This window comes from Salvia hispanica, chromosome 4 (assembly GCF_023119035.1).
Source record: "Salvia hispanica cultivar TCC Black 2014 chromosome 4, UniMelb_Shisp_WGS_1.0, whole genome shotgun sequence".
NCBI classification, from domain to species: Eukaryota; Viridiplantae; Streptophyta; class Magnoliopsida; order Lamiales; family Lamiaceae; genus Salvia; species Salvia hispanica.
This window is the reverse complement of record NC_062968.1, coordinates 30014812-30028381: the sequence shown is the minus strand read 5'-3', so window position 1 is coordinate 30028381 and position 13570 is coordinate 30014812. Positions and strand designations below refer to the sequence as shown.

At 37.3% G+C, this 13570-nt stretch overlaps 1 protein-coding gene and 1 pseudogene across 1 annotated transcript; one reads left to right on the top strand and one right to left on the bottom strand.

Annotated features, from left to right (window-relative positions):
• The first annotated feature begins 1812 nt into the window (after positions 1-1812).
• On the top strand, positions 1813-5327 carry LOC125222177. The gene is made up of 2 exons (XM_048124667.1): positions 1813-4925; positions 5043-5327. Exon 1 carries the CDS (start codon positions 1909-1911, stop codon positions 2728-2730), a length of 822 nt encoding a protein of 273 aa, XP_047980624.1. The 5' UTR covers positions 1813-1908; the 3' UTR covers positions 2731-4925; positions 5043-5327.
• Positions 5328-7636: 2309 nt separating this feature from the next.
• Positions 7637-11307, bottom strand: LOC125222176 (annotated as a pseudogene).
• Positions 11308-13570: the final 2263 nt, after the last annotated feature.

The window sequence follows — 13570 nt, the reverse complement described above, 5'->3', positions numbered from 1 at the left end:
GTGCCTAAAGCTTCACCGTTGTCCATACTTGGATGAGATTCCAACTGATATTGGAGAGATTCCAACACTTGAACTGATTGAGATTGATGATCGTAACCCATCTCTTGTGCACTCAGCAAAAGTTATACAAGGGAAAGAATTGGAAGCAGGATTTGATGACATAAAAATTGTAGTGAAGCGTTCTTGATCCGGTTTCAAACTTGATAGTGTGTTTCATATCAGGTAAGGAATTCGTAAAAGTTGCAAGGTTTGACACCATATTTACTTATTTAGTAAGATTAGTAGTAAGCTAAGCATCTTCCTCGCTTTGAACATTTCTCAGTTTTTAGAATATTGGTTGATTCCTGTCATTTTTTTCTTCTCGTTTTTTCAGATGCAGAGCTTTGATGAGGTAGTTTATCAGATATTCCACAGACGAAAAAAGCAGAGAATTAATGGTGCAATGGTTGGGTGATGATGTAAGCATAAAAGGTTGATAAACTCTTACTCTACTTATTTGTAAGGTAGTTTTAAATAATGGTGAATGGAGTATATTTTTTGTGTATTTCTCGAATTGAATGGCAATGTGATAACATAAAAATTTAGTGAAGCATTCATGATCCTGTTTCAAACTTGACAGTGTGCTTCATCATATCAGGTATGGAATTCATGAAAGTTGCAAGGTTTGACATCTTTTTTAGCATCCATACTTTATAGAAATAAGATTAGTAAGATGAATGAGAGGTTATGAAATGGCACACACTTTGCCAATAGCTAAACATCTTCCTCTCTTTTGAACACTTCTTTGTTTATAGAATATTATTTGATTCCTATCCTTGTGTTTTTAAGATGCAGAGCTTTGATAAGGTAGCTTATCGAATATTCCACTTACGAAAGAGGCAGCGAATAAAAGGTGCAATGGTCGATGATGTCTGTTTAAGTATGAAAGGTTGATAAACTAAACTCCTTCTTGTAAAGGGAAGAGATCCACACACAGAAAGATCCTAGTAAGCAAATACTTGAAGAAACTAGTATTCTGATTGCATAGTATAGAGTATGTAACTACTATGCCCAACTGAATTCTTCATGTTTTAGTTGATTGCTGGTGGACCTATTTAAATAAAAATTTATGTTGTATGGAAACTAAAAATGTGTATGAATTGAGGCAGGGAACTTTGAAATGTTCAGGTTTGATTCATACAAAAATAACTATCAATCTATCATACCATCCTCAAAGTTGTATCTGTTCTAAAAGTTAACATATGAGAAATAGCAAACATCACTTTTACATTTGGAAAGTATCTGTGATAACAGCATGGTAGGTCTGAACATAAAATTTGTGGCGTTGATGGCTAGTGTTGAAGAGAAGTGAAAAAACTGGCTCAGCCCCAGAAGTATGATTTGGAAGTGTGTATGCCATTTTTTATTTATTAGTACTCCCTCCATCTCATAAAAATAGTCTTATTTTTCTATTTTGGTCTGTCCCATAAAATTAGTTCACTTTTATTTTTGACAAGTTTTTCTTTTTTAAGATGGGCCCCATTCTCCACTAAGAGTATTTCAATCACTTTATCTCTTATACTCTAACTCCTTATTTATGTGAGCCGGAGGGACTGTATATAATTGGTTAGGAAAATATAAATAGAATATTTATTTGAATAAAATATTTTATTTAAATAACTACTCCATAATGCAAGTTTTACAGATATTTTACTCAATCTCAATCATTTACGGTTAGCACTTAGCAGCAGTATTCACTTTGTCCAACACTTTTTTGTTATATTTTTCAATAATTTGATTCACTTAGTTAATACTATCTGCAGTCAACGATCCTAACAGTTTCTTAACTACTTTTGCAGTTTACACTCAACTTTTTCATTTTGCCAGTTTCGAATCCAAATTGATAAGCATTTTGGTTGAGAAATTGGCATGGCTTATGAAGCTGTGGATTCCCTGCAACAAACCTTACTTATAATCCTTCAACGCCATGATAATTTCATCACTCCTCCTGTTAAACAACAAATTGTCTCCATCCATGACAAAGCTGTTGTGTTGCAGTTTAATCTCAAACATTTTCCGGATAAAGAGACAATAAGGGAGGTAGCATATACAGCAAAGAGGATTATTGAATATCTTTTCTCCCCACTAAATCTATCAGATTTTGGATTCATACATCCAACTGTTAGACTTCCAAATCAGTTAGAGGAATTAGCTAAGGAGCTCGATTCAACTGTTGGATATGTGGTTGACTACTGCAAGATCAATTCCAACTCTGTCAGTGATTCTCCTGGTGTTAGTTCATCATCAAGATCTGCACTCAAGAGTCAAGTTGACCATTTGACGATTGCAAAGGAGCTGATTGTTAGAGATTCAAGCAGGTCGAAGTTATTAGGGGGGAGAATAAATTCAGCTCCGAGTCCTGTTATTACAGGATTTTCTCTCAAGAGTCAAGTTGAAGATCCCCCGGTTGAGCTGATTGCAATAAATACATACGGGTTGAAGAGATTAGCGGAGAAAGTAAAGTCAACTGCCAAAGAATTAGCATATGAGTTGAATATCGGACCGAGTGATCCAATAGCAATAGCAAATGAGTTGAAGATCGGACCGAGAGATCCAATAGCAATCTCTCTACCCACGAACAAATATGTTTTTGATGGTTTTGATGATGATCTGAAACTGAATGATTCTGCTGCTGTTGCATCATCATCAAGACCTGCATCTACAACCAAATATTTTGTGGTTGACTACTGATGAAGATCCGAGTGATTCACCATCAATATCTCCACCCACGACCAAACATGATGTGCTTGTTGGTTTTGATGAAGATATACTACAGGTGATGGAGCGACTAACTGGCAATTCAGCTTCCAAACAACAAATCCTCCCAATTGTCGGAATGGGAGGCATTGGTAAGTCCACACTTGCTAAATATGTTTATCATCATCCAATGATCATGGACCAATATGATATTCGAGCTTGGGTCACAATATCACAAGATTATAGCATACCAAGTATTCTCTCACAATTACTAGCTTCGCTCAAAGGAAAAGTAGAGCAAGTTGAAAGGGATTCAATGAAAGTAATCGAAGCAGAGAAGCTTGAAATTAAAAAAAAAATTAACAGGGAGGAGGTATCTCATAGTAATAGATGACATTTGGAGTGTGGAAGCTTGGAATCGCATACGGTGGCTATTTCCTAACAATGATAACAGAAGCCGGATCATATTAACCACAAGGCTAATGGATGTGGCTACTAATGCCGCCATTTCGCGGAACATTCATATAATGCGCTTCTTGGATGATGTACAAAGTTGGCGTTTGTTCCACCACAAGGTTTTTGGAGATCAAGATTGTCCTATTGAGCTGCAAAGTGTGGGGGAAAAAATTGTAAAAGGGTGTGGAGGACTGCCTCTCTCAATTGTTACTATGGCAGGACTTTTATCAAGGATTCCTAGAACTCCCAAGTTGTGGAAGCAAATTGAAGTAAATGATGGGCAGTTGGGATCAATATTATCTTTGAGTTACAACCACTTGCCTCTACATTTGAGGAAGTGTTTCTTGTATATGGCAGCCTTCCCTCAAGAGTATGACATCCGTGCCTCTGAACTCATCAAACTTTGGGTTGCTGAGGGCTGTATGAAATGGCGATATGCATCTGAATTCGTAGATGTGGTGGCGGAGAAGTGCTTGGAGGATCTGATCAAGCAAAGTCTAGTTTTGATCAGTAGCCGGAAAATTGATGGCAAAATCAAAAGTTGTAGGCTGCATAGTATGGTGCGGGACTTTTGTGTGAGACAGGCCGGGCAAGAGAAGTTCCTTCTCCCTGTTATGGACTACCTCCCTACTCCTATCTTAAGAAAACATTTTCTTCCACAAGTCCTCCAAAATCATCGCCGTGTTAGTGTTAGTTGGCATGATCTTAGTCTTACAGACTCCACGCATAGCTCGTGCACCACTTCTATTATATGCATCCCACAAAGAGGGTATAGGCCCAAATGCTCTGTACAAAACTTTACTTCACTCAGGGTCCTTCATGTTTTACGCAGAGACGATCGTTCATATTGGGAACTAGGTCAAGTGTTTGAATCGAGTAATCTTACTTACCTTGCTTCCAACATCCCTGATAGTATTGTTCCTCCAGCTATAGCAAAGCTTCAAAATCTGCAGACTTTAATTATTTACAGATCTGATGTTCGTTTGCCAGTGGAGATTTGGAGTCTGAGGAAGTTGAGACATCTTATCGCCTTCTCATTTCAACCTTTACCCCTTCCCAAAAGAGCAACTCTTTCTCTAGTAAACTTGCAAACGCTTTCTATGGTAATAGACTTTGTCTGTAGTGAAAAGGTGGTGGAAATGATTCCCAACATTAAAAAGTTGGGAATATGTTACTCTCAAGAGAAGTTTGGTTCTGGCTATTATTGTCTTGAAAATCTTATATGTTTTCATCAAGTTGAGAAGCTGAAACTGGAGATGTGTAGTTTATATGTGCCACGTCTGATTGTTTTTCCTTTGTCGCTGAAAAAGTTAGAACTGAGTGGCCAGTGGATTTCTTGGAGAGATATGACAATTGTTGGTACGTTGCCTAATCTTCAAGTGTTGAAACTAAAGAACTATGCTTGCCATGGAGAACACTGGGAAACCATTGCGGGGGAATTTGGTAATTTGATACTCCTGCTTATTGATGAATCAACTCTGAAGCATTGGAAAACTAGTGGTAGCCACTTTCCGAGTCTCCGGTGCCTAATGCTTCATCGCTGTCCATACTTGGATGAGATTCCACATGATTTTGGAAATATTCCTACACTTAAACTGATTGAGATCGATGATCACAATCAATCTCTTTTGTACTCGGCAAATAAAATAAAAGCCAAACATAAGAATGATCGCCTAAAGGTTGTTGTAAAGCGTTCTTGATCCTCTCAAACCTGACCGTGTCCATCATATAAGGTAAGGAACTCATAAAATTGTAATAGCCAAGCATCTTCCTCTGCTTTTAACATTTCTTAGTTCGTAGAATGTTGGTTGATTCCCATCATTTTATTATTCTCATTTTTTCAAATGCAGAGCTTTGATGAGGTAGCTTATCATATATTCTACCGATGAAAGATGCAGAGAATTAAAGGTGTGGTTGATAAATCCTACTTGTTTGAAAGCTGGTTTCAAATAAACTGTGAATGATAATTGTGTTACAATGTGTTGTATTTGTCAAAGTCAAATGTTTGTTTGGATTGTCATTCTTGTTTACAATACTCTACACAGGTAAGAAATAGGCTGCTCTGGGTACGTTGTCCTTGTTATATATGAGTGGAAAGGAACAGTTTGTAATTATCAATGATGTGATTGGTTAAAGCTATATGAACTAATATATGATATTAAAATTCATTAATGCAAATAAAAGGATGGGAGCCTATGGGCTCAATGTCTATGATGTTGTTAATATCAGTATATCTGCGCTGTAGTGGAATAGAGCATCAGTTCAGAATGTTTAGAACATATAGTCATTCTTTGTTAGACATCCCGGAGATTTCTTAGTTTCCTCAGACTGAACTGTGTACCGGTAATTATTCTTGCATCAGACTGGCAATGGATGTGTATATCGAAAGTAGTTAATTCACCTAGTAGGATTTGATCAATCACTAAAAACAAATAGCGAAACAAGTATTTGCGGTATTTAAATGTTGAATTGATATAATATGTTGTTTTTCGTGTCAATATTACATGTCGTATCATTACACAAAGACATGAATTCCTAACAATTGTAAGGATTATTCTCCGAAGAGAAGTTTGGTGCAGACTATCATCTTGACAATCTTATACATTTGCTTCATCTTGAGAAAGCTGAAACTGGAGATGTATAGTTCAGTTGTGCCACTTATTTTAGAGAGTATAAAGACTACGATTCTCTTATTTGAAATAGTATAGACCAATCCTATTTTAAAGGAGCTTATAGCAATGCTTGAATTGATGCATAAAAAAAGCAATAGCTCATCGGGACACAGGCAATGTTGCCGAAGTGCTTAGGGGCGGTGATGGTGCGTCTTGGCTGGGGCTGTGGCTCGGTCATGGGTTGTACCATATGATATAAACCTTTCCATTGTTTGAAATGGCTATGTTTTTTGGTTGTTCACCCTTACCCTTTGCTGTGTTTTGGGGCTTTTTGTGAAATAGTAGTATCTATTTATTTGAATTTCGTGTGCCCCAATTTGGTGTAGGCCTTTTATTTTCCCCAAATTCTTATTCTTCTGAAATTTGCGATTCCAGAAACCATTTGGGTTTGGGATTATTTGTTTATTCGATTCTTTTGAAATTCTACACATTACAAGTCCAGTTATGTTAGTACAATTGTACTGCTCGTTTACTCCAACTTGGCATATTTTATTTACAGTATAAGTTCATTCATCACATTGATGACTAAACATTCGGATTTTGATTCGATTTTTCCTCAAATCAAACTCTATAAAAACCGATTAGAACCGAAAAGATGAACCTACATAAAAATATCCAAAAAAATCAAATTAATTATAAGCAACATATATGGAGTTATAAATTCCAAATCTTATCATATCACTCTGATTTGTGTATTCCTCAATTAATATAAGAGTAAAGCCCATTTAGATATTCTTGACTACTTCTCATCACAGTTGACTTTTAAATCTTGCTAGATACTCCTACATTTGGTGCTACTTCTCTTATTACATACACACTATAAAATGACAAGTGGAACCACCATAAATTATCATTTTATAATGTGTATAGTTGGAGATGTAGCATCAAATATAGCATATAGTAGGTGATCTCCTTGATTATAATTATCCAGTGATCATGGGTCATTTCGACATTCGAGCTTGGATTACAATACCACAAGATTAGAGTAGTAGAAAGACTATTCTCTCAAAGTTACTAGCTTGGCAAAGGAAAAGTAGATCGAGTTGCAAGGGATTTTTTGACTGAATTGGATTACTAGCTTATTGATAAATCAAATCTGAAATGTTGGAGAACAGTAGCCACTTTCCGAGTCTCCGGTGCCTAATGCTTCATCGATGTCCATACTTGGACGAGATTCCAAATGATATTGCAACACTTAAACTTATAGAGATCGATGATTATAACCACTCTCTTTTGTACTCAGGCCAAAATTACAAGAGGAACAACGGTTGGTGATGTGATGTAAGCATGAATGGTTGATAAACTCTACTAGTAGTACTTATTTGTAAGGTAGTTTCAAATATTGGTGAATGATAATTACTGTATTTCTCAAAAGTTAAATGATTGTTTGAACAAATGAAAATGATATGTAAGCATGTCATAAACTCTTGCTACTTATTTGCTAGCTAGTTTCAATTATTGGTGAATGATAAATATTGTGCATTTCTCAAAGTTAATGATCGTTCGGACAAATGAAAATGAAAAAAGAAATTATCAGAGAGAGGTTTCGATTGGGTTATGGGCCCACCACGCTTCCGTTGCTCCACTCTGATCAATAATTAAAATAATCTATATTATACAATATAAATAAATTGTCAATAGTCATTTATCCTTTAATCACATGAAGTAGTATTGTTTTTAAGGAGTGTCACCTTGAACTGTTACTTTTTATAAAACCTATCATTAGGTGAATGTCCAAATGCAGGTCCAAACTCACGCTAAAGAATAGAAGGTTTAACATTTAAATAGCAATTATTTCTTTTATAAATGAAATGTTTTCTCAGATCAAAATTGGCTCGACACTAATAATTCACATATGCAAGTTCCTGTACAAATGAGCAAAAACAATGATAGCTTCTTACACTGAAGTGAATATACAAACATAACACACCCTCAGTTGCCACTCTCCACATCTTCCATCTCCGGTGGTTGTGGGAAAACCTCGCTCGACGATCTTTTATGCGAAGACGAATGTTCGTTCGTCCCACTACCAAGAGACCCGGCTCTCTTGGCCCGCCTCAGCCCCCCCCAATGATCTCCTTCTCGTCTGGCTCGACACACTGGAGCTGTCCGAGGAGCTATAATGCCAGCTCCCAAACAACGCAGCCGTCCATGACTGCCTAGACGAACGCCTCCCAGAGCTGAAATTCTCGTCCCTCACCACCTTGAACGGATTCTCCAGCGCTCTCACCACGTGCCTCATTGAAGGGCGTCGTGAGGCCTTCGGGTTCAGGCACGACTTAGCCACCACTGCAACGGCCCACACCTCCTCTAACAGATCCTCATCTACTATGAGAGATTGGTCCATAATTTTATTCACCATTTCTTTGTCATAGATACTGATGAATGGTAAGTTGTTGTCCAGCCATTGCTGTGCATCAGCATCACTCATTTTGCTGATCCCGAGCTTCCCGGTCACCAGCTCCAGCAACACTTTCCCCAAACAATACACATCGTAGGCACTTGAACTAGAGCATGATCCTGACGAATCCAAATACTTCACATTAATCTCTAGTTCATGTAGCAATCAAGAACTGAAAATTCAGGGATAATTACGCTATAAATGCTTCATCATTGTTTCATGTTGGTACAATATATTCAAAACTTGCATAAATCATACAAAAAGTCTCATTGATGTTTCATTTTAACACACTCCTCCATCTTAACTTCAGACGCAGTTAACTATTTGCTAACATGTGGTACAAAAACGTTTCAGTTGGTCTCACTGTGATACATTACGTTAGCTAGTGCCAGCGTCAATTTTCACCTACATCTGAGTAATTGCCTAAGTGTTTTGAGTCATCAACTTGAATTATTCGAAGACGAAGAAAGGTAGTCTACACAAAATTGTCAAAATGAGACTTAATGAATCGTTTTGTATACATTATATCAACTTGAAACTTTTTGTACTAACATGAAGTAATGGTGAAACTGCTTTTGTACCCAGGTAGTCAAAGAGTTGACTGTGAGTGAACACTAATGACGGAACGCAATAAAATGAAACGGTAATAAAACATTTTGTACTAGCATTGATGCGAACTTCAAACATTTTGTATGAGCATGAAACAACGGTCAAATGTTATCTTGCGTAGCAAATGACAAAATGCTTACCATGTCCACCAGACGTGCAAGTTTCGCTGAAACTCCCAAGACGAACCTCATACTTGTCATCAAGAAGGATGCTACTAGCTTGAACGTCTCTGCATAACACCAAAAAACAGATGAACAACCATAGAAAAAATATACGCAAACCTCACATTACCGAGTGTGATTAATCACTACCTGTGAACAAGAGGAGGACTACACTCATTGTGCAAGTATGCCAAGGCCTCTGCTGCTCCAGTCGCAATCTTCAGCCTCGTGATCCAATCCAATGACTGCAACCCTTCTTCCGAGCTCGCCAACCTATACAAAGCATTTGACAAATCCCCATTTGGCATGTATTTGTACACCAGAAACTTCACATTCTCATCATCCAAGCAGTGGCCTAGCAGAGGCACGAGCCTCTGGTGCGCCGCCTTCACAAAAAGCTCCAGCTCCGCCACAGACAACTCTTCTTTGATCAACTGCAGATCCACTTTCTTCACAACCACAAGCTCTCCTCCATCCAGTCTTGCACGAAAAAGGCTACCCGAATGCCCCTCCTTTATCAAGTTCTCACTGCTGAAACTGCTCGTTGCCACGAGCAGCTCCTCATAAGTGAACGCCTTTCCCAAACCAGACGAGTCAGCAACGAACTTGTGAGGCTGCTCAACATCTCCAATCCGGGTTCTTCGTGATCTCAGAAGCAGCAGCAATGCTGTCACAGATATGAAGACTAAACCAATCCCACCAAAAACCCAAATCATGACATAAACCAGCTCACTTCTCCTCCTCTTCATTGGTTCAACCAATGGAGGTGGTGGTGGTGATGGCATTCCACCATTACTTCCATAGGGTATACCTACATCCTTGTAAAACTCTGAGCATTTCTCAAACTCCCTCTGCCCTTCCCTGCTCAAAAAGCAATTATTCGAGAGGCGGAAGCGCCTCTCATTAGGCACTTCCCCTCCAAAATAGTTGCTTGATAGATCAACAAGGGCATCTCCAAACCCGGAGCTCACATTTCCATAGAAGAGATTGCTAGAGAAGTTGAAGATTGCAGCAGGGGCGGCGGCATTGAAGAAAGCTGCCTGGTTTGGGAAGACACCGGTGAGATTGTTTCTAGAAACATCTAGACACTTCAAACTCCTCAGCTCTCCCAGTTCCTGTGGCAGCTCCCCACTTAATGAATTGAATCCGAGATCAAGCTCCTCCATCTCTGAGAGATTTGCAAGGTGAGAGGGCATGGATGAGCTTAGGATGTTCCTGCTCAAATTCAGCTGCTTAAGCTTTGAAAGCAAATCGAGATCAAGTGGAATCGCACCGGATAAATTGTTCAACGATAGGTCAAGAATGGTGAGATTCCGAAGAGATGAAATCTCTTTGGGAATGTGCCCTGTTAATGAATTCTGTGAGAGATCAAGAACCGTCAATGACTGCAGCTTCTCCAATGCAATCGGAATGCTGCCGGTGATTGAATTGTTAGACAAATTCAAGCATCCAAGGCTGCTCAAACTCCCCAGAGACAACGGAATTGAGCCAGAAATCGAGCTTGAGCTAAGATCGAGAACTCGGAGATTGCTCAGGTTTGTGCCTAACCAGACAGGAATCGGCCCAGCTAGAACAAACCTAGATGAATTGAACGTCGATAAGAAAGGAAAATTCTGCAACGAATCAACAGCAAACCGTGGATTTACTTTCCCATCATTACTTCTCCTCAAACCTGATAATTTAATCGCGACTACGTGACCGTTCCGGCACTCGATTCCTGTCCAATTGAGGCATGGATTGGCCTTCTTGTGCCAGCTCTTCGCTGAGATCCCGAGAGAGGAGCGGAGATCGAGCAATGCCCGCCGCTCCGCCGACCGCGGAAGGGGCTGAGCCACCGCCGCCGCCGAGGAGTTGAGCAGCATGACTGCTGTAAATAAAAGCGAAATCACGAGCTCTGCTGCCATGAATCTCAATCATATACCGTAATTGTTACTGGTTATTACTGGATTTCTGTATTTCAGCTGAAAAAGGGGGGAAATGAAATTAATGAGGAAAGCGACGAAACGAGCAGGTTGCGTCATGTCGACGGCAAATTATGCGTACATACCTCGATGATGATCACGAGCTTTGGTTCCTCGATGAAGAAACTAATGGCGAAAAGGTAGGGTTCGAATGTGATTTTTGATGGCGGGAAAGGGAAGAAGGACTGAGTTGACTCGGTAAGACTAACTAGATTTTGTATATCAAGAGAAGAGAAGAGGATGAAAAGCCTATAAATAATTCTAGTTAATAACACACGAACGAGGTGGTTTCGTAAGATAGAGACAATGCAATTATGCAAGACTATCACTAAAATTGGATTTAGAATGAGAACATAACCCATCGAAAAGGATTGAGCTCAAAAAGAATTAAATTTAATAAAATTTTGTTGTTTGACAGACCTCGTACGGATCCCGCGATCCACCAGAATTTTGTGTACAAAGTTCATAAATATATTTAAAATACACAAAACATGTTTAGTAGATCATGCGCGCGCTATACCAATATAAAAAACGATCAACTTGGCCACCGTGAATTTTCAGGCGATCGAGTCAAAATTAGATTAGGCCAAAATCCAACTTCATATGGAATTGAAAGTTTAATTATTATAAAAATATTTTTATAAATTAACATGCAAAATGAAATTTAGTTTATTGATTGCTATACCACAATTATTGATGTTGCTAGTTTACTTCACGAAGTGAATAACATGAAAATCAACTAGATTTTTCTCCATCTCATTAAACATTGACTATGGTGGACCAAAACATATGACAAAGAAGACCACGACTCTTATTAAAATCCAAAACCGCCAATCATTCAACGCGTATATCAATCTATCTGCATGCATATGTCCACACCTTTTTTTTAATCTTGTAGTCAATATTATACTCCCTCCGTACTTCTGTAATAGAGGCGTTTCTTTTCGGCACGGAATTTAAGAAAAGTTGTGTTAGATGACTTAAGTAAATGAATAATAAAGTAGGAAAGGAAAAAAATAGAGAAATGAAGAGAGAATAAAGCAATAGAGAGTAAAGTAAGTGAGAAGAAAAATTGTTGTTTTTTGCCAAAAAAAGAAAACGATTCAGCTACAGGGGACAAAATTATTGTAATAAGAAATACTATTCGCAAGAGTATTAGTCTCTCATACACGTTGATAGATTTAAGGAAACAAAATTTGTTAAATTGGATTATAAGGACGGATTAGTAAAGAACGAGGTACAACAAGATAGTCATCAAGGTATAAATAATTTTTAAAAAATGTACTCCGTATATGATTTTTTTTTTTTTTTTTGTCTACTTGTCTACTGAAACTAAGATTAGAATGCAAAATCATAAAAAGTGGGCATGGAAAGAAAACGACAGCTTATGAATCTTCAACTTTTTCTTGGGCTTTTTCAATAATTGGAAACACATTCACAAGTGGACATGACAATTAAAAGGCCCCATTAATCGAAATTTTCTTATGTGATGATGACATTTTGGAGAAATTTAAGTTGTTGACTAGGTCTTCTACATTCAATTATTGCTAGTTTTTATAAAATTAATGTTTTAAAAAACAGGCTGATAATAAATTGACGAAGCTAAATGGGTCAGAGTGGTGGCCGGACAATTAATTCGCCGTGACTAATGAGTAAGTTTGGAGCCGACTCTAGTGGACGGGCAAAGAATTTGCCGTGACCAAACATATACTCCCTTCGTTATCCTATTTGGTGTACAATATTTCATGAATATTTTTGGGTTTTCTTTGTTGATTTGATCAAACATACACTCCGTTTGTCTCATTTAATATGAAATGTCTTTTTTTCACGTGTTTTGAAAAAATTATAAATAGTTAAAATGGAGAGAAAAAGTAAAGTAAGCAAGAAAATAATGTAGAAAGTCTCATCTATATTATTTTCTTTCTTACTTTACTTTTTCTCTAATCAATTTTCTAAAATATATGCAAAAACTAAAAAAAGAACGTTTCAAATTTAATGAGACGGATGAAGTATATATTATAAACATAATTATAATAAATCAAACGTCTTAATATTTTCTTTCTTTTATTTGTGGTGTATCACCAATCTCAATGCTGTCACGCCATTCCTAGTACATTCATTATTCAACAACAGTAACTTAAATTTGTCATAATTTAAGAGCGAAGGTGATTTCTGGCATTGAATTAAACATAATTATAATATTTTTCAAAATATAAACTCAAAATGATCTCTTCAATTAATTCGAAATTAAGTAATTAACTTTCAAAAAAATTCATGAATATTTTGGTCTTTTTCTTTAAGATTGATATTGGATGAAAGTTGAATGGAAACGTAATTAAAACACACCAAACATGGCTTAAATTTTTTTTTTCGACTTGGAGTGTATCATATATCTCTGGTATGTCACACGATTCATTACTCTATTTATTATTCAACCACGATACATCAAATTTGTAATAGCTTTAGAGCAAACGTGATTTCTGCCATTTAATTAAGCATAATTGTGATATTTTCACAAATAAACTCAAAATAATTGCATGAATTTCAAATTAACTTTCTAAATATTTTTCATTA

Coding starts and splice junctions, on each gene's coding strand:
- LOC125222177 (XM_048124667.1), top strand. CDS start 1,909: ATGGCTTATGAAGCTGTGGATTCCCTGCAACAAACCTTACTTATAATC.